This window comes from Oncorhynchus clarkii, chromosome 32, assembly GCF_045791955.1.
Source record: "Oncorhynchus clarkii lewisi isolate Uvic-CL-2024 chromosome 32, UVic_Ocla_1.0, whole genome shotgun sequence".
Taxonomy (NCBI): Eukaryota; Metazoa; Chordata; class Actinopteri; order Salmoniformes; family Salmonidae; genus Oncorhynchus; species Oncorhynchus clarkii.
In genome coordinates this window covers 8,988,813-9,009,228 of record NC_092178.1, presented here as the reverse complement: position 1 = coordinate 9,009,228, position 20,416 = coordinate 8,988,813, and the positions used below count along the sequence as shown (strand labels likewise).

General features: G+C 44.7%; 1 protein-coding gene across 3 annotated transcripts in view; it reads left to right on the top strand.

Moving 5' to 3' along the window:
* Positions 1-10,542, top strand: part of LOC139391884 (proto-oncogene tyrosine-protein kinase Yrk-like) — a 58,453-nt gene extending 47,911 nt beyond the window's left edge. Inside the window, exons 8-13 of one of the 3 annotated variants that reach the window (XM_071139500.1) lie at positions 3,220-3,384; positions 5,379-5,558; positions 5,700-5,776; positions 6,483-6,636; positions 6,724-6,855; positions 9,896-10,542. In XM_071139500.1, the coding sequence (XP_070995601.1) occupies positions 3,220-3,384; positions 5,379-5,558; positions 5,700-5,776; positions 6,483-6,636; positions 6,724-6,855; positions 9,896-10,104 (917 nt within the window). In that variant the 3' untranslated portion in view covers positions 10,105-10,542. Of the gene's footprint in view, positions 1-3,219; positions 3,385-3,508; positions 3,665-5,378; positions 5,559-5,699; positions 5,777-6,482; positions 6,637-6,723; positions 6,856-9,895 lie in introns of all 3 variants that reach the window. The other 2 variants (XM_071139501.1, XM_071139502.1) reach the window with 2 other exon arrangements.
* The last annotated feature ends 9,874 nt before the right edge of the window (positions 10,543-20,416 follow it).

The following is a 20,416-nucleotide window of genomic DNA, read 5'->3' as shown; positions in this document are numbered from 1 at the left end:
TACTATTAGACAGCATGGTGTATCAATACTATTAGACAGCATGGTGTATCAATACTATTAGACAGCATGGTGTGTAGACAGCATGGTGTATCAATACTATTAGACAGCATGGTGTGTCAATACTATTAGACAGCATGGTGTATCAATACTATTAGACAGCATGGTGTGTAGACAGCATGGTGTATCAATACTATTAGACAGTATGGTGTGTCAATACTATTAGACAGCATGGTGTGTAGACAGCATGGTGTATCAATACTATTAGACAACATGGTGTGTTAATACTATTAGACAGCATGGTGTGTAGACAGCATGGTGTGTCAATACTATTAGACAGCATGGTGTGTCAATACTATTAGACAGCATGGTGTATCAATACTATTAGACAGCATGGTGTATCAATACTATTAGACAGCATGGTGTGTAGACAGCATGGTGTATCAATACTATTAGACAGCATGGTGTATCAATACTATTAGACAGCATGGTGTGTAGACAGCATGGTGTATCAATACTATTAGACAGTATGGTGTGTCAATACTATTAGACAGCATGGTGTGTAGACAGCATGGTGTGTCAATACTATTAGACAGCATGGTGTATCAATACTATTAGACAGCATGGTGTGTAGACAGCATGGTGTGTCAATACTATTAGACAGCATGGTGTGTCAATACTATTAGACAGCATGGTGTGTCAATACTATTAGACAGCATGGTGTGTCAATACTATTAGACAGCATGGTGTGTAGACAGCATGGTGTATCAATACTATTAGACAACATGGTGTGTTAATACTATTAGACAGCATGGTGTGTAGACAGCATGGTGTGTCAATACTATTAGACAGCATGGTGTGTCAATACTATTAGACAGCATGGTGTATCAATACTATTAGACAGCATGGTGTATCAATACTATTAGACAGCATGGTGTATCAATACTATTAGACAACATGGTGTGTTAATACTATTAGACAGCATGGTGTATCAATACAATTAGACAGCATGGTGTGTCAATACTATTAGACAGCATGGTGTGTCAATACTATTAGACAGCATGGTGTGTCAATACTATTAGACAGCATGGTGTATCAATACTATTAGACAGCATGGTGTATCAATACTATTAGACAGCATGGTGTATCAATACTATTAGACAGCATGGTGTGTCAATACTATTAGACAACATGGTGTGTAGACAGCATGGTGTGTCAATACAATTAGACAGCATGGTGTGTAGACAGCATGGTGTGTCAATACTATTAGACAGCATGGTGTATCAATACTATTAGACAGCATGGTGTGTAGACAGCATGGTGTGTCAATACTATTAGACAGCATGGTGTGTAGACAGCATGGTGTGTCAATACTATTAGACAGCATGGTGTGTCAATACTATTAGACAGCATGGTGTATCAATACTATTGGACAGCATGGTGTGTCAGTACTATTAGACAGCATGGTGTATCAATACTATTAGACAGCATGGTGTATCAATACTATTAGACAGCATGGTGTGTAGACAGCATGGTGTATCAATACTATTAGACAGCATGGTGTATCAATACTATTGGACAGCATGGTGTGTCAGTACTATTAGACAGCATGGTGTGTAGACAGCATGGTGTGTCAATACTATTAGACAGCAGTTTGTGTAGACAGCATGGTGTATCAATACTATTGGACAGCATGGTGTGTCAGTACTATTAGACAGCAGTTTGTGTAGACAGCATGGTGTATCAATACTATTGGACAGCATGGTGTATCAATACTATTGGACAGCATGGTGTATCAATACTATTAGACAGCATGGTGTGTAGACAGCATGGTGTGTCAATACTATTAGACAGCATGGTGTGTCAATACTATTAGACAGCATGGTGTGTCAATACTATTAGACAGCATGGTGTGTAGACAGCATGGTGTGTCAATACTATTAGACAGCATGGTGTATCAATACTATTGGACAGCATGGTGTATCAATACTATTAGACAGCATGGTGTGTAGACAGCATGGTGTGTCAATACTATTGGACAGCATGGTGTATCAATACTATTGGACAGCATGGTGTATCAATACTATTAGACAGCATGGTGTGTCAGTACTAATGGACAGCATGGTGTGTAGACAGCATGGTGTATCAATACTATTGGACAGCATGGTGTATCAATACTAATGTTTATATGTTATGTGTCTGTAAGATACACTGCATCACCAAAAGTAGACACCCTTTCAAATTAATGGATTCAGTTATTTCAGCCACACCCATTGCTGTCAAGTGTATAAAATCGAGCTCACAGCCATGCAATCTCTATAGACACAATTTGGAAGTAGAATGACGTTACTGAAGAGCTCAGTGACTTTCAACGTGACACCGTCAGAGGATGCCACCTTTCCAACAAGTCAGTGTGTCAAATTTCTGCCCTGCTAGAGCTGCCCCGGTCAACTATAAGGGCTGAAGGTCTAGGAGCAACAACGGCTTATCCTTAAAGTGGTAGGCCACATGAGCTCACATAACGAGACCGCCGAGTGCTGAAACGCGTAGCGCTAGAAATCGCCATGATCTTGGAATGAGTTTTTCAGACAGCTGTCCACATACTTTTGGTCATGTAGTGTATCTATGTTATGTATGTTATGTTGTGTTATGTATGTTAGTACTATTTAGTGGATCAAGTAAAGCATCCTGTTCTATATGTGTTGTATATGTATTGTATATGTGTTGTATATGTGTTTTATATGTGTTTTATATGTGTTCTATATGTGTTCTATATGTGTTCTATATGTGTTGTATATGTGTTGTATATGTGTTCTATATGTGTTGTATATGTGTTGTATATGTGTTGTATATGTGTTCTATATGTGTTTGTTGCCTTTGATCTCTTCATCCTCTCTCTCTCTCTCTCTCTCTCTCTCTCTCTCTCTGCCTGTCTGTCTGTCTGTCTGTCTGTCTGTCTGTCTGTCTGTCTGTCTGTTTGTCTGTCTTTCTCTCTCCTCTCTCTCTCTCTCTTTATCGCTATCTTTCCCTCTCTCTCTGTCTGTGTCTGTCTGTCTGTCTCTCTCCTTCTCTCTCTCTCTCTTTATCGCTATCTTTCCCTCTCTCTCTGTCTGTGTCTGTCTGTCTGTCTCTCTCCTTCTCTCTCTCTCTCTTTATCGCTATCTTTCCCTCTCTCTCTGTCTGTCTGTCTTTCTCTCTCTCTGTCTCTCTCACTCCCATCAGAGCGAGCTGCAGGTCTGTGCTGTAGGTTGATTGGCAGCTGTAGGCGGGGCATGCCTAAGCTTGCGGACCTATCGGTAAAGACCAAGGATGTGTGGGAGATTCCCAGAGAGTCTCTCCAGCTCATTAAGAAGCTAGGCAACGGGCAGTTTGGAGAAGTCTGGATGGGTAGGAACTAGTTCTCTGTCTTTGCATGCCTCTTCATCTCATTTAATCTCCCTCCCTCTATCCCTCCCTCCACCCCCTCCTCCCTCTCCACTCCTACCATCTCCTCCACCCCTCCCTCTTCTAGGCAGTAACGATGGGATGTGTCACTTCTTGACCACGCCCTGTCCCAATTCAACGCCCCTCACCCTGGGTTTGGGGCGGGACGCCTGGGAGGTTGCCCGGGAAACGCTGGCCCTAAACAAGAAGTTGGGTCAGGGCTGCTTCGGAGATGTCTGGATGGGTGAGACCGACTGTCAATCAATCAATCAACCAATCAATCAGTCACCTTCTTTTACTGTATGTTGAAACACTTTTTACAGTCTGTGTTCCAGAAGGGCTTCTCAGTGTGTCTCTGGGTATTCCTAATGCAGTGTTCCCAGTGTCCAGACCAGTGCTGTTCTGTGTCAGTGTTAAAGGGTCTGTGTCTGTCCAGACCAGTGCTGTTCTGTGTCAGTGTTAAAGGGTCTGTGTCTGTCCAGACCAGTGCTGTTCTGTGTCAGTGTTAAAGGGTCTGTGTCTGTCCAGACCAGCGCTGTTCTGTGTCAGTGATAAAGGGTCTGTGTCTGTCCAGACCAGTGCTGTTCTGTGTCAGTGTTAAAGTGTCTGTGTCTGTCCAGACCAGTGCTGTTCTGTGTCAGTGTTAAAGGGTCTGTGTCTGTCCAGATCAGTGCTGTTCTGTGTCAGTGATAAAGGGTCTGTGTCTGTCCAGATCAGTGCTGTTCTGTGTCAGTGTTAAAGGGTCTGTGTCTGTCCAGACCAGTGCTGTTCTGTGTCAGTGATAAAGGGTCTGTGTCTGTCCAGACCAGTGCTGTTCTGTGTCAGTGTTAAAGGGTCTGTGTCTGTCCAGATCAGTGCTGTTCTGTGTCAGTGATAAAGGGTCTGTGTCTGTCCAGACCAGTGCTGTTCTGTGTCAGTGTTAAAGTGTGTGAGTGTGTCCAGTCCAGGAGGTGTTTTACTGGTCCAGCTTCATGTGCTACTGTAGTTTCATGCTGGTACTCCTTCTCTCCTCCCCTCCTTCCTCGCCTCCCTCCTCCCTTCTCTCCTCCCTTCTCTCCTCCCTCTCCTCTCCTCCCCTCTCCTTTCCTCCCCTCATTCCTCACCTCCCTCCTCCCCTCTCATCTCTCCTCTCCTCTTCTCTGTTCCCTCCTTCCCTCCCTCCTCCCCTCTCTGTTCTCCCTCCTCCTCTCTCTCCTCTATCCTTCCCTCACTTCTCTCCTTCTCTGTCTCCTACCTTCTCTCCTCCCTTCTCTCCTCCTTTCTCTCCTTCCCTCCCTCCTCCCTTCTCTCCTTCCCTCCCTCCTCCCTTCTCTCCTTCCCTGTGTCCTACCTTCTCTCCTCCCTTCTCTCCTCCCCTCCCTCCTCCCTTCTCGCCTCCCTTCTCGCCTCCCTTCTCTCCTTCCCTCCCTCCCTTCCTCCTCCCCTCCTTCCTCCCTTCTCGCCTCCCTTCTCTCCTCCCTTCTCTCCTCCCCATCCCTCCCTCTCTGTTCCCTTCTCTCATCCCTTCTCTCCTCCCATCTCTCCTCCCCATCCCTCCTCCCCTCATGCCTCCCTTCTCTCCTCCCTTCCTTCCTCCCCTCTCTGTTCCCTTCTCTCATCCCTTCTCTCCTCCCCTCCTTCCTCCCCTCCCTCCTCTCCTTCCCTCCCTCCTCCCTCCTCTCCTTCCCTCCCTTCTCCCCTCCCTCCTCTCCTCCCTTCTCTCCTTCCCTCTCTCCCAATTGTTACCCCACCCTGCCTCCTCCATGCATGACCTCATCATCACTCTTTTAATGTGTGTACTATATAACTCTGTGTGTGCGTGTGTATATAGGTGTGCGTGTGTATATAATTGTGTGTGTTTCTGCCTCGGTGGTGTGTGTGTGTGTGTGTGTGTGTGTGTGTGTGTGTGTGTGTGTGTGTGTGTGTGTGTGTGTGTGTGTGTGTGTGTGTGTGTGTGTGTGTGTGTGTGTGTGTGTCAGGTATGTGGAACGGCGCCACCAAGGTAGCAGTGAAGACGTTGAAGCCAGGCACCATGTCTCCAGAGGCCTTCCTAGAAGAGGCTCAGATCATGAAGAGACTGAGACATGACAAGCTGGTGCAGCTGTACGCTGTGGTCTCTGAAGAACCCATCTATATCATCACAGAGTTCATGAGCCAAGGTGCTGCACGGACACACAGCATGCACACACATCTAAGCTGGAAAGCTCACACACACACACACACACACACACACACACACACACACACACCACATGTTTTCACAATGATTTCTGACATGTATTCAACTGCGTGTACTGCAGGAAGCCTACTGGACTTCTTGAAGGATGGGGAAGGAGGGAATCTGAAGCTGCCTCAACTGGTGGATATGGCTGCACAGGTCAGAACACACAACCACCGTCTCGGTCAACCCCCGTCTCGGTCAACCCCCGTCTCGGTCAGGTCAACCCCCGTCTCGGTCAACCTCCGTCTCGGTCAGCTCAACCCCCGTCTCGGTCAACCCCCGTCTCGGTCAACCACCGTCTCGGTCAACCCCCGTCTCGGTCAGGTCAACCCCTCGTCTCGGTCAACCACCGTCTCGGTCAACCACCGTCTCGGTCAACCACCGTCTCGGTCAACCTCCGTATCGGTCAACCACCGTCAACCACCGTCTCGGTCAACCACCGTCTCGGTCAGGTCAACCACCGTCTCGGTCAACCCCCGTCTCGGTCAACCACCGCCTTGGTCAACCACCGTCTCGGTCAACCCCCGTCTCGGTCAACCACCGTCTCGGTCAAGTCAACCCCCGTCTCGGTCAGGTCAACCACCGTCTCGGTCAGGTCAACCACCGTCTCGGTCAACCACCGTCTCGGTCAACCCCCGTCTCGGTCAACCACCGTCTCGGTCAACCACCATCTCGGTCAACCCCCATCTTGACCACGTTCCTCTGGTGGTCGGGGTCGAGCACTGGTGCCGCCTCACACTCGGGCACCTCTAACACTTCCTCCTGTGTGTGTGCGTTCGTGCGTGCGTGCGTGCGTGCGTGTGTGTGCGTGCGTGCGTGCGTGCGCGCGCGCGTGTGTGTGTGTGTGCGTGCGTGTGTGTAGATAGCGGCAGGCATGGCGTATATAGAGCGAATGAACTACATCCATCGTGATCTGCGAGCGGCTAACATTCTGGTCGGGGAAAATCTGGTGTGCAAGATCGCTGACTTTGGTCTGGCCAGACTCATAGAGGACAATGAGTACACTGCCAGACAAGGTAAGAGAGAGTGTGACAACTCTTGATGAGAACAGGACTTCATAAATACATTTGATTGATTGATTGATTGATTGATTGATTTTACAGGAGCCAAGTTCCCCATCAAGTGGACTGCTCCTGAAGCAGCTCTATACGGGCGTTTCACCATCAAGTCTGACGTGTGGAGCTTTGGTATCCTGCTCACTGAGCTCATCACAAAGGGACGCGTACCTTACCCAGGTAGGTGGGCGTGTCTTACTCTCTCCCTTCTTTTTTACAGACATGAGATATGTGTTACTAATAAACATCTCTGTGCAGTGGCAAGAAAGAATATGTGTCTAATGTACAGTATCTACAGTGGCAAGAAAAAGTATGTGAACCGTTTGGAATTACCTCGATTTCGGAATAAATTGGTCTTAACATTTTATCTGATCTTCATCTAAGTCACAACAATAGACAAACACAGTCTGCTTACAATAATAACACACAAACAATGATACGTTTTCATGTCTTTATTGAAAACACTGTGTAAACATTCACAGTGCAGGGTGGGAAAAGTATGTGAACCCTTGGATTTAATAATTGGTTGACCCTCTGGCAGCAATAACCTCAACCAAACGTTTTCAGTAGTGGCGTATCAGACCTGCACAACGGTCAGGAGGAATTTTGGACCATTCCTCTTTTCATTCCTCCATTCCTCTTTTCAAAACATTCCTCTATTATTGGGATGTCTGGTGTGAACTGCTCTACTGAGGTCATGCCACAGCATCTCAATCGGGTTGAGGTCAGGACTCTGACTGGGCCACTCCAGAAGGTGTATTTTCTTCTGTTGAAGCCATTCTGTTGTTGATTTACTTCTGTGTTTTGGGTCGTTGTCCTGTTGCATCACCCAACTTCTGTTGAGCGTCGATTGGTGGACAGATAGCCTAACATTCTCCTGCAAAATGTCTTGATAAACTTGGAAATTCCCTTTTCCGTCGATGATAGCAAGCTGTCCAGGCACTGAGGCAGCAAAGCAGCCCCAAACCATGATGCTCCCTCCACCAGACTTTACAGTTGGGATGAGGTTTTGATGTTGGTGTGCTGTGCCTTTTTTTCTCCACACACAGTGTTGTGTGTTCCTTCCAAACAACTTAACTGTAGTTTCATCTGTCCACATAATATTTTGCCAGTAGTCCTGTGGAACATCCAGGTGCACTTTTACAAACTTCAGACCTGCAGAAATGTTTTTTTTGGACAGCAGTGGCTTCTTCCGTGTTGTCCTCCCATGAACACCATTCTTGTTTAGTGTTTTACATATCGTAGACTCGTCAACAGAGATGTTAGCATGTTCCAGAGAAGTCTTTAGCTGACACTCTAGGATTCTTCTTAACTTCGTTGAGCCTTCTGTGCTGTGCTCTTGCAGTCATCTTTGCGGGATGGCCACTCCTAGGGAGAGTAGCAACAGTGCTGAACTTTCTCCATTTATAGACAATTTGTCTTACTGTGGACTGATGAACATCAAGGCTTTTAGAGATACTTTTGTAAACCTTTCCAGCTTTATGCAAGTCAACAATTCTTAATCTTAGGTCTTCTGAGATCTCTTTTGTTGGAGGCATGGTTGATATCAGGCAATGCTTCTTGTGAATAGCAAACTCAAATTTTGTCAGTGTTTTTTATAGGGCAAGGCAGCTCTGACCAACATCTCCAATCTCATCTCCAATCTCCTGAATCCAATTAGCTTTTGGAGAAGTCATTAGCCTAGTGGTTCACGTATTTTTTCCAACATACAGTCGTGGCAAAAAGGTTTTGAGAATGACACAAATATTAATTTTAACAGTCTGCTGCCTCAGTTTGTATGATGGCAATTTGCATATACTCCAGAATGTTATGAAGAGTGATCAGATGAATTGCAATGAATTGTAAAGTCCCTCTTTGCCATGCAAATGAAATGAATCCCCCAAAAACCATTTCCACTGCATTCAGCCCTGTCACAAAAGGACCAGCTGACATCATGTCAGTGATTCTCTCGTTAACACAGGTGTGAGTGTTGACAAGGACAAGGCTGGAGATCACTCTGTCATGCTGATTGAGTTTGAATAACAGACTGGAAGCTTCAAAAGGAGGGTGGTGCTTGGAATAATTGTTCTTCCTCTGTCAACCATGGTTACCTGCAAGGAAACACGTGCCGTCATCATTGCTTTGCAAAAAAAGGGCTTCACAGGCAAAGATATTGCTGCCAGTAAGATTGCACCTAAATCAACCATTTATTGGATCATCAAGAACTTCAAGGAGAGCGGTTCAATTGTTGTGAAGAAGGCTTCAGGGGCCAGGACCGTCTCCTAAAGTTGATTCAGCTGCGGGATCAGGGCACTACCAGTACAGAGCTTGCTCAGGAATGGCAGCAGGCTGGTGTGAGTGCATCTGCACGCACAGTGAGGATGGCCTGGTGTCAAGAAGGGCAGCAAAGAAGCCACTTCTCTCCAGGAAAAACATCAGGGACAGACTGATATTCTGCAAAAGGTACAGAGATTGGACTGCTGAGAACTGGGGTAAAGTCATTTTCTCTGAGGAATCCCCTTTCCGATTGTTTGGGGAATCTGGAAAAAAGCTTGTCCGGAGAAGACAAGGTGAGCGCTACCATCAGTCCTGTGTCATGCCAACAGTAAAGCATCCTGAGACCATTCGTGTGTGGGGTTGCTTCTTAGACAGGGAAGTGGGCTCACTCACAATTCTGCCTAAGAACACATCCATGAATAAAGAGTGGGACCAGCACATCCTCCGAGAGCAACTTCTCCCAACCATCCAGGAACAGTTTGGTGACGAACAATGCCTTTTCCAGCATGATGGAGCACCTTGCCATAAGGCAAAAGTGATAACTAAGTGGCTCGGGGAACAAAACATCAATATTTTGGGTCCATGGCCAGGAAACTCCCCAGACCTTAATCCCATTGAGAAATTGTGATCAATCCTCAAGAGACGGGAGACAAACAAAACCCAGAAATTCTGACAAACTCCAAGCATTGATTATGCAAGAATGGGCTGCCATCAGTCAGGATGTGGGCCAGAAGTTAATTGACAGCATGCCAGGGCGGATTGCAGAGGTCTTGGAAAAAGAAGGGTCAACACTGCAAATATTGACTCTTAGCATCAACTTCATGAAATTGTCAATAAAAGCCTTTGAATTTTATGACCAATTTATATAGAAATCCAGGTAATTCCAAATGGTTCACATACTTTTTCTTGCCACTCTATGTCTCTTTCTCCCTCTCTACCACTCCCTCTCCCTCCTCTTCTCTAGGTATGAATAACCGGGAGGTCCTGGAGCAGGTGGAGAGAGGCTACAGGATGCCCTGTGCGGTGGGTTGTCCTGCCTCCCTCCATGAGCTGATGGTACAGTGTTGGCGCAGAGAGGCGGACGAGAGACACACCTTTGAATACCTGCAGGGCTTCCTGGAGGACTACTTTACTGCTACTGAACCCCAGTACCAGCCTGGAGAGAACCTGTGACCACGCCCACACGCACACGCACATACAGACACGAGTGTTCACAGACAGACACTCACTCACATAAATACAGACACACACACACACACACACACACACACACACACACACACACACACACACACACACACACACACACACACACACACACACACAGTTTTTGTAGGCTGTAGCGTGCCAGATTGTGCCTTAAATCTTTACTCAGTGTGATATGATGATGAGGATGATGTCTTCACTTCCAATGCTTTTTACTCTTTAACCATCTTTCATGTCAAAGTGGATTTTTACTGTAATCCTTTTTAAGTCTGTTTTTTTTTTCTTCGAGTTTCTGAATCTGGTGGGTAAATGCTGCCAGAGGCGTCTTGCCCGTAGGGGGCACGTGCCCCCTCAAAGAATGTGCCCTGTTTAAAAACGTTTAAGAAATAAAATTATATATATATATATATATATATATTGTTGTTGTTTCTCTGTAATACCACTAGCCACCTAGAAATGTTATGAAGTTGTCTTTAGTTAGCCCAGCTCTCCCAACCTCATAACTAACTACCAAGAAGCCATTTCTGACTATCAGTCAAGTTAGAGTAGCTAGCTTGTTTGTCTTAGCTTGCATGCCTGCTGTCAAGGTTGGTGGACTTTAGAAAAGCCAGCTATAACTACATGTGTTGAATAAGACTCACATTCCTTTCAATCTGTTACCCAGATTTGAGCAGACATGCAGAGAAGAATACTGCCAATGGTTGCCGATGTTAGAAATAGGCCTAGCTTGTGCATCATTATCACTAGCTATCACTAGCTATCACTAGCTATTACTGGCTATCACTAGCTATCACTAGCTATTACTAGCTATCACTAGCTATCACTAGCTATTACTAGCTATCACTAGCTATTACTAGCTATCATTAGCTATCACTAGCTATCACTAGCTATTACTAGCTATCACTAGCTATCACTAGCTATCACTAGCTATTACTAGCTATCACTAGCTATCACTAGCTATCACTAGCTATCACTAACTAACGGGGAAGAAATCTGAGGTGCGAGCACGGAGCGTGACTGGGCCAAGCTAGAGCAGCTTGTGAAGTTGCTGGAGCCGTTCGCAATCCACACTGACTTCAAACTGACAGCCGGTCACTGTCTGATGTGGTACCGTGCCGTCTCAACCTCGAGTCACACTTGCAGTCAACTACTGTTGCAAAACAGTTGGCACAGGTCCTCCTGAAGTCACTGCGTGAGCGCTTTGCATGCATACTGAATCCTCTGGCAGCAAACTTCAATCCTCACTCTACAGCAGCTTGCTCAACATAGATGGAGCTGATGAGGGAAGCAGAGTATTTTGTACTTCAGCAAATCAGAGAGTACAGCCATGGAGCAGCAGGACCCCAAGCAAGATGACAGCACGTTGAATCCAGCAAGCATCTCGACCACAGTCCTTCAGAAATATAGTTTCCTTGCAACGAGGATAGTCCAGCCGGAGGGTCAACCTGTCAGGGCATTGTGTCCTGTGTGAGCTGTGGAAATACCTGGAAGAGGTCAAGGTGAGCATGTTTACAGAGTTACCTCTCCAGTTCTGGCAAGCAAGGATGGCTGTTCATCCAAAGCTGTGACCTCTGGCACTGGATCTGGTTTCTGCCCCTGCATCCCAAGCATTCGCGGAGAGGATAATCAGCCTTTCATCAGGCTTGAAAAACCGAACGACAACCTCTTTGGAATGCAGAGTCTTCTTGAAGATAATCCAGAGAATCTTGTTTGGATGAACAGAATCATACACACACACACACACACACACAGATACACACACACACACAGACACACATACACACACACAGACACAGACACACATACACACAGACACACACACACACACACACAGACACACACACACACATACACACATACACACACACACACACACACACAGTGTTGCATTGCTTATGTTTTTGGTGTCGTTGCAGCTGTTTTTATGAACCCAATTTGAAGGGGTTAGTCACAGTGATACATGTTTCACAGTACATAAACATACCATGTCACATGACTTCCTTTATTGTTTCTGTCACATAAAGGTACTTGATTCTTCTTCCATCTACTAGTAAAGTTACAAAAGCATTAGATTGGTGTAAACATGGACAAGAGAGTTTCCTTGCACCAGTCTAGGCGCTTATCCTTTAAATCCAAGTCAAATTAGGATGGATTTATCATTTAAACTTTACCGAACATATTTCCTGGCCAGGGAGTTGTATAGAGTCCTCTAGTGACCAAAAGCCTGTGGCCGCGCCATTGAGGACGTTAGCCATTTTGATTTAGTCAACTGGGTGGGATTTCCAACTTCATTGTCTGATCTCTCCGGATGACCCGGTTAGCATGACCTGATGACCCGGTTGGAGTCGTGACAAAATGTACTATTTCAAGATGGAGATGTCCTCAACGGTGCTGCCCATGTTCTCACAGACACCACCAGGACACAGATACAAATCAAATCTAAGATTTGCTGTCTATCCAAGATGCTGTCTATCCAAGTCTATGGTCCCATCTCCTTATGTATTACTGCCCCCCCCAGTGGCAAGATGTGAAATCCCCCCAAAACGAACTATAGGCCTATAACACAGACAGTGGGGCAAAAGAAAAGACTTACAGAAAACCTTTGACCTCTGTCATTGCCAACAAAGGGTATATAACAAAGTATTGAGATAAACTTTTATTGACCAAATACTTACTTTCCACCATAATTTGCAAATAAATTCATTAAAAATCTTACAATGTGATTTTCTGGATTTTTTTTTCTAATTTCGTCTGTCATAGTTGAAGTGTACCTATGATGAAAATTACAGGCCTCTCTCATCTTTTTAAGTGGGAGAACTTGCACAATTGGTGGCTGACTAAAATACTTTTTTGCCCCACTGTACATGACTCCTCCCGCATAGGCTGCTTTCGTTTGATTTTTTTACAGTTTTTTTTTATGATTGTAACCTTCTCTTGTTTCAGATGTCTCTGACCTTCTGTTGTTTCAGATGTCTCTGACCTTCTGTTGTTTCAGATGTCTCTGACCTTCTGTTGTTTCAGATGTCTCTGACCTTCTCTTGTTTCAGATGTCTCTGACCTTCTGTTGTTTCAGATGTCTCTGACCTTCTGTTGTTTCAGATGTCTCTGACCTTCTGTTGTTTCAGATGTCTCTGACCTTCTGTTGTTTCAGATGTCTCTGACCTTCTCTTGTTTCAGATGTTTATGGTAAAGGCTATTCCACAATACCTGTGTGTCTTGATTCCATTGTTTCTAAGTGTAGCCTCCACACACATTTATATTTCTATACTCATAAACACAGACACACACACAGACACACATTTTGACTGGTGTGGCCAGTCTACTACAAATTGGGTTCCTCCTGTGGTTAGGTCAGTTTGTCTGCAGTTGTATCTATGCCATCACTGTCCCTCATAACCATAGGGTTACAACCGGTTATTATAGCACTGACTCAGTGCCCTACTCTCTCTCGCTCTCTCTCTCTAAATTTCAACGGTTAAGCTAACATAGGCTAATGTTATTAGCATGAGGTTGTAAGTGACAAGAACATTTCCCAGGACTTAGACATATCTGATATTGTCAGAAAGCTTAAATTCTTGTTAATCTAACTGCACTGTCCAGTTTACAGTAGCTATTACAGTGAAATAATACCATGCTATTGTTTGAGGAGAGTGCACAGTTATGAACTTGAAAATGTATTAATAAATTAATTAGGCACATTTGGGCAGTCTTCATACAACATTTTTAACATAAATACAATGGTTCATTGGATCAGTCTAAAACTTTGCACATACACTGCTGCCATCTAGTGTCCAAAATCTAAATTGCGCCAGGGCTGGCCTTTCTCTTGCATTTTAAAGATGATGGTACAAAATAAATGCATGTTTTTTTCTTTGTATTATCTATTACCAGATCTAATGTGTTATATTCTCCTACATTAATTTCACATTTCCACAAACTTCAAAGTGTTTCCTTTCAAATGGTATCAACAATATGCATATGTTTGCTTCAGGTCCTGAGCTACAGGCAGTTAGATTTGGGTATGTCATTTTAGGAGAAAATTGAAGGAAAAAAAAGGTGGATCCTTAAGAGGTTTTAAGGGCTTTATTGGCATGGGAAACATATGTTAACATAGCCAAAGCAAGTGAAGTAGATATCTCTCTCTCCCTCGCTGTCTCTTTCTCCATCTCAGTTCTTTCTCTGTCGACTCTATCTACCCCCACCCCCATCGGCATTGCGTAACCCAGACAACAGGTTCTGATATAAGAAAAAAAGAAAAAAAAAAGAAATACACTTCCCAGAGTACTTATCGGTAGTACCGAGGCCAAATACGGGTCCCCGGATGGGACTGACAGCCAGGCACGTCTGGCGAGAAACGAGAGGCGAGATTGCAGTGTGAGAGACAGAGAGACAGAGATAGAAAGGGGGATATCATATCGCGGGGAGAGAGAGAAACGGACGAAATATTTGGTTCTTTCCTGTTTTCTTCCAGGAACATCTGTCCCGCGCCTGTCTGCCACGGGATCGTTCTAGCAGGGTTTGAGGAGTGTTCCTGTGTGTGCGTGTATGCAGAAGGGGTATCCGCCCCCCCTGTCCGTTTCCCCTTCTCTCCAAATCTTCTCCCTTTTTTTGTATTTTTCTCCGTTTTCTGGTCTCTGCTGTTGATGTACACCAGCTTGTTTTTAGAGAAACGGTTTTCTGTGTCGGAGCCCTGCACACACACAGACAGATAGAAGTGCGAGGCACGGAGAGGAGACAGACAGACAACGACGTTAACTGGAGGAATGAACGGAAAATGCTGTGCGCCAGCGGTGGCAGCCGTGATATTATCGATAAATTCGTGACCCGCGCGACGAGAGGAGAGAAGACCCGCTGCAGCACCAAGCCTCTCCCGGTGAGTGCGCATGCATCGTCTGTCTGTATACACAACCCATATTTGCATACTGGGCTGTTCTAGCGCCGCTGCCAGAATCGCGCGGCACCGCTGCGTTTTTTTTATTGAAGGAATTTGTATTAACCTCGGCGGTGCCGTTATAACTCGCGCTGGGTCAGTCTGTCACTGATGTGGTGGACTTCCCTCTAATTACTGATGGCGATCACGCACGCACGCACGCACGCACGCACGCACACGCACACACACACACAGACACACACACACACACACACACACACACACAGTTAAGGTTATTGTTTCTGCTGGTTGTGAAACCCAAGATGTCTACCACACAAACACACATTCACACAGATCCGTTACTGAGACAGACTGTCTCTCATCTGCATTCACCGTGAATGGACGTGGTCGGTCTCGGAGCTCAATGGAACATTCGGTGCTCCGGTGCTGCTGTGGCGCGAGCACTGGGCGCGCAACGACAGATGTTTACTCTAATTTACTTGGAGATAGAGAAAGCCCAGCTAGCACGTACCATTCTGAGAACAATGTGTTTCTTCCAGCTCGGTGAGAGTGTGCTTGTCCTGTGTTTATCTTGTATACAACCTTCCCATAACTTTCTGGGAATGGTGCAGGATCGTTACTTGGTTTTGGAACATTCTCAGCACATTTAAGGAACTTGGCAAAAAAAAAAAAAAACATTATTTTCTTGTTCATTTCATTACTTTACATTTAATTGACATTTTGGTAATGTTCTAGGAACAATCTCTCCAAATGGTTTGACAATGGGAACATTCACAAATAGTTCAGAGAACGTTAAGAAAGCAACTTCTTCGGTGGGAATTTCAGTACTTCAGCATAATGTTTCCTACATTTACTCATGGTTCTATTTAAAACCATGTTTCCAGATGGTTCTGAGAACGTTCCATTAAAAAAATGTACTTTAAGTAACGTTCAGAGAGCGTTCTAAGAATGTTATTTAAAAACATATTCATTCTGTTCTCAGCATCAATAAAACTCTATCTTGTAAAGTGTGTTCAGGTGTGTTGGCCTCGGCCACTAATTGGCCTCACCTGGTTTTACTGAGCGCTTGTTTCCTTTGAAATTGGGTCAGTTTGAACAGACTAAAAGGAACTGCTTTGTATGTGTAAAAAAACAAAGTGATTTAGTTCCATCCTGGTGGCGCAGTGGACTACTACCATGGATAAATAACAGGTGATTGTAAGTTCAAATCCCACTGCATGATTCATTCCTCTTTGTACTCTGAGTTCCAAATGAAGCTAGCAGTCTTATTGAAAGGTTCAGTGAAAGTTTTAAGGAAGTCATTCAAAAACCTCCAAATAACCTTAATAAAACCTTCCAGGAAACCTTTCAAGGAACCAGAGTAAAACGTTCTCAGGACCTCCCTGGAACCAGAGTAAAACGTTCTCAGGACCTCCCTGGAACCAGAGTAAAACGTTCTCAGGACCTCCCTGGAACATAAAAATAAACTTTCCCAGAACAGACAACATTTTCACTTCTGTTCTTAGAAGGCAGGAAAGGTATGGCTCCCGAGTGGCGCAGCGGTCTAAGGCACTGCATCTCAGTGCTAGAGGCGTCACTACAGACCCTGGTTTGATTCCTGGCTGTATTACAACCCGCCGTGATTGGGAGTCCCATAGGGCGGCGCACAATTGGCCCAGCGTCATCCGGGTTTGGGTTTGGCTGTCATTGTAAATGAGAGAAAGAGAAAGATAGCCCAGGGCCAGTGTACGTGTGCCCTGACAGTGTATTTTATTTAGGGCCCTTATTGACATGCACAACTCGTGCACGTGATGCAGAATGATATGTCTTAAAGGGAGAGTCGTCTGTATGTGTGTGGGTATGTATGTCTGTATGTGTGTGGGTATGTACGTCTGTATTTGCGTAGGTGTGTGTAGGCGTGTATAGGTGTGTGTGTGTGTGTGTGTGTGTAGGTGTGTAGGTGTGTGTGTGTGTAGGTGTAGGTGTGTGCCATTTGTGGATATATAATAGCGTAGACCTATTGTGTACCTGTGTGCTCGGTGGTGGTAGTCATAGAAACAGCCTTGTATCGCCACGGATGTTCTCGCTGTCCTTATAGGCCAGGTCAGCAGTCAACACACACATCTATACAGAAACGCTGAGTGTTTGTCCTGGACTGCTTCATGTAGGTATTTGTTTGGCTGGAGTTTGTGTCTCTCTGTGTGTGTGTGTGTGTGTGTGTGTGTGTGTGTGTGTGTGTGTGTGTGTGTGTGTGTGTGTGTGTGTGTGTGTGTGTATGTCACACACCCTTTCTAACTGAAGGTCATGAGCCTGACACTTAGAGTTGTGGTTCTAGTTCTATTCTAGTTCTAGTCCAGTTATTTCTAGTTCTGGTTCTAGTCCAGTTATTTCTAGTTCTGGTTCAAGTCCAGTTATTTCTAGTTCTGGTTCTAGTCCAGTTCTTTCTGGTTCTCTGGTTCTAGTCCAGCTAGTTCTGGTTCTATTACAACTAGTTCAGGTTCTAGTTCTGGTTCTATTCTAGTTATTTCTGGTTCTATTCCAGCTAGTTCTGGTTCTAGTTCTATTCCAGTTAGTATCTGAGTGTGTGTGTGTGTGTGTATATTCCATATTCCCAGCAACACAATGAGACCCAACCGAAACATGAGAAAACAAAAAGATAATTACTTGAATCATTGGAAAGAATTTACAAAAAAACAGAGCAAACTAGAATACTATTTGGCCCTAAACAGAGAGTACACAGTGGCAGAATACCTGACCACTGTGACTGACCCAAACTTAAGGAAAGCTTTGATTATGTACAGACTCAGTGAGCATAGCCTTGCTATTGAGAAAGGCCGCCATAGGCAGACATGGCTCTCAAGAGAAGACAGGCTATGTGCACACTGCCCACAAAATGAGGTGGAAACTGAGCTGCACTTCCTAACCTCCTGACAAATGTATGACCATATTAGAGACACATATTTCCCTCAGATTACACAGACCCACAAAGAATTTGAAAACAAAACCAATTTTGATAAACTCCCATAGCTACTGGGTGAAATATCAGTGTGACATCACCGCAGCAAGATTTATGACCTGTTGCCACAAGAAAAAGGCAGCCAGTGAAGAGCAAACACTTTTGTAAATACAACCCATATTTATGCTTATTTATTTTCCCTTTTGTACTTATTTGCACATCATTACAACAGTGTATATTTACATAATATGACATTTGAAATGTCTTAATTCTTTTGAAATTTTGTGAGAATTTCTCTCTCTCTCTCTCTCTCTCTCTCTCTCTAGTCTGTCTGTCTGTCTGCCTGTCTGTCTGTCTGTCTGTCTGTCTGTCTGTCTGTCTGTCTGTCTGTCTGTCTGTCTGTCTGTCTGCCTGTCTGTCTGTCTGTCTGTCTGTCTGTCTGTCTGTCTGTCTGTCTGTCTGTCTGTCTCTCTCTCTCTCTGTCTGTCTGTCTGTCTGTCTGTCTGTCTGTCTGTCTGTCTGTCTGTCTGTCTGTCTGTCTTTCTCTCTCACAACAGCTGGTTTAACATTAGCTGCTGTAGGACCATAACCTCTGACTAGAGGGGCGGCGGCGGTGGGGAGAGAACATGATGGAGAGAGGAGAGTGCAGGCAGAGAAAAAAACGATAGAGGGAGAGAGCGTGTGTGTCTAGCTCACTAACAAGCTGGAAAGAATCAGCTCAATTATTAAAGAGGAGAGAGAGGAGAAACTCTCACCCATACCCACACACACACACACACACACACACACACGTGCGCGCGCGCACACACACACACACACACACACACACACGCACGCGCGCACACACACACACACACACACACAGACACACACGCGCGCGCGCACACGTATGCGCACACACACTCCATCTGCCATTCTCTTGTCCTCTCTCATACACACACCTGCACACATAACTCTTCTCTCTCTCTCCTCTCTCTCTCTCGTGCGCTCTCTCTCTCTCTCTCTCTCTCTTTCTCTCGCTCGCTCTCTCAATACACACACATACACACACTAACAGTGTCTCATTTGCGTATTGATTAGACACTGGAAGTCTGAAAAGAGATGTGTTACAGTGTTTGTGTGTGGATGCGTTTATATTTGTGTGTGTGTGTGTGTGTGTGTTCACAGAGCAAAAGATGACGCAGATGATCAGACAGGTGACAGATTATAAAACATTTATAAGTGGTTTATAAGATGTTCATTTGCCATTCCTCTAACATTGTCGCATCATTAACACGACAGATAAAGGTTCTGCTCCTCATTAACACAACAGTTAAAGGTTCTGCTCCTCATTAACACGACAGATAAAGGTTCTGCTCCTCATTAACACAACAGTTAAAGGTTCTGCTCCTCATTAACACAACAGTTAAAGGTTCTGCTCCTCATTAACACAACAGTTAAAGGTTCTGCTCCTCATTAACACAACAGTTAAAGGTTCTGCTCCTCATTAACACGACAGTTAAAGGTTCTGCTCCTCATTAACACAACAGGTAAAGGTTCTGCTCCTCATTAACACAACAGTTAAAGGTTCTGCTCCTCATTAACACAACAGTTAAAGGTTCTGCTCCTCATTAACACAACAGTTAAAGGTTCTGCTCCTCATTAACACAACAGTTAAAGGTTCTGCTCCTCATTAACACAACAGTTAAAGGTTCTGCTCCTCATTAACACAACAGTTAAAGGTTCTGCTCCTCATTAACACAACAGTTAAAGGTTCTGCTCCTCATTAACACAACAGTTAAAGGTTCTGCTCCTCATTAACACAACAGTTAAATGTTCTGCTCCTCATTAACACAACAGTTAAAGGTTCTGCTCCTCATTAACACAACAGATAAAGGTTCTGCTCCTCATTAACACAACAGTTAAAGGTTCTGCTCCTCATTAACACAACAGTTACAGGTTCTGCTCCTCATTAACACAACAGTTAAAGGTTCTGCTCCTCATTAACACGACAGTTAAAGGTTCTGCTCCTCATTAACACAACAGTTAAAGGTTCTGCTCCTCATTAACACAACAGTTAAAGGTTCTGCTCCTCATTAACACAACAGTTAAAGGTTCTGCTCCTCATTAACACATTTGCTCCTCATTAACACAACAGTTAAAGATTCTGCTCCTCATTAACACAACAGTTAAAGGTTCTGCTCCTCATTAACACAACAGTTAAATGTTCTGCTCCTCATTAACACAACAGTTAAAGGTTCTGCTCCTCATTAACACAACAATTAAAGGTTCTGCTCCTCATTAACACAACAGTTAAAGGTTCTGCTCCTCATTAACACAACAGTTAAAGGTTCTGCTCCTCATTAACACATTTGCTCCTCATTAACACAACAGTTAAAGGTTCTGCTCCTCATTAACACGACAGTTAAAGGTTCTGCTCCTCATTAACACAACAGTTAAAGGTTCTGCTCCTT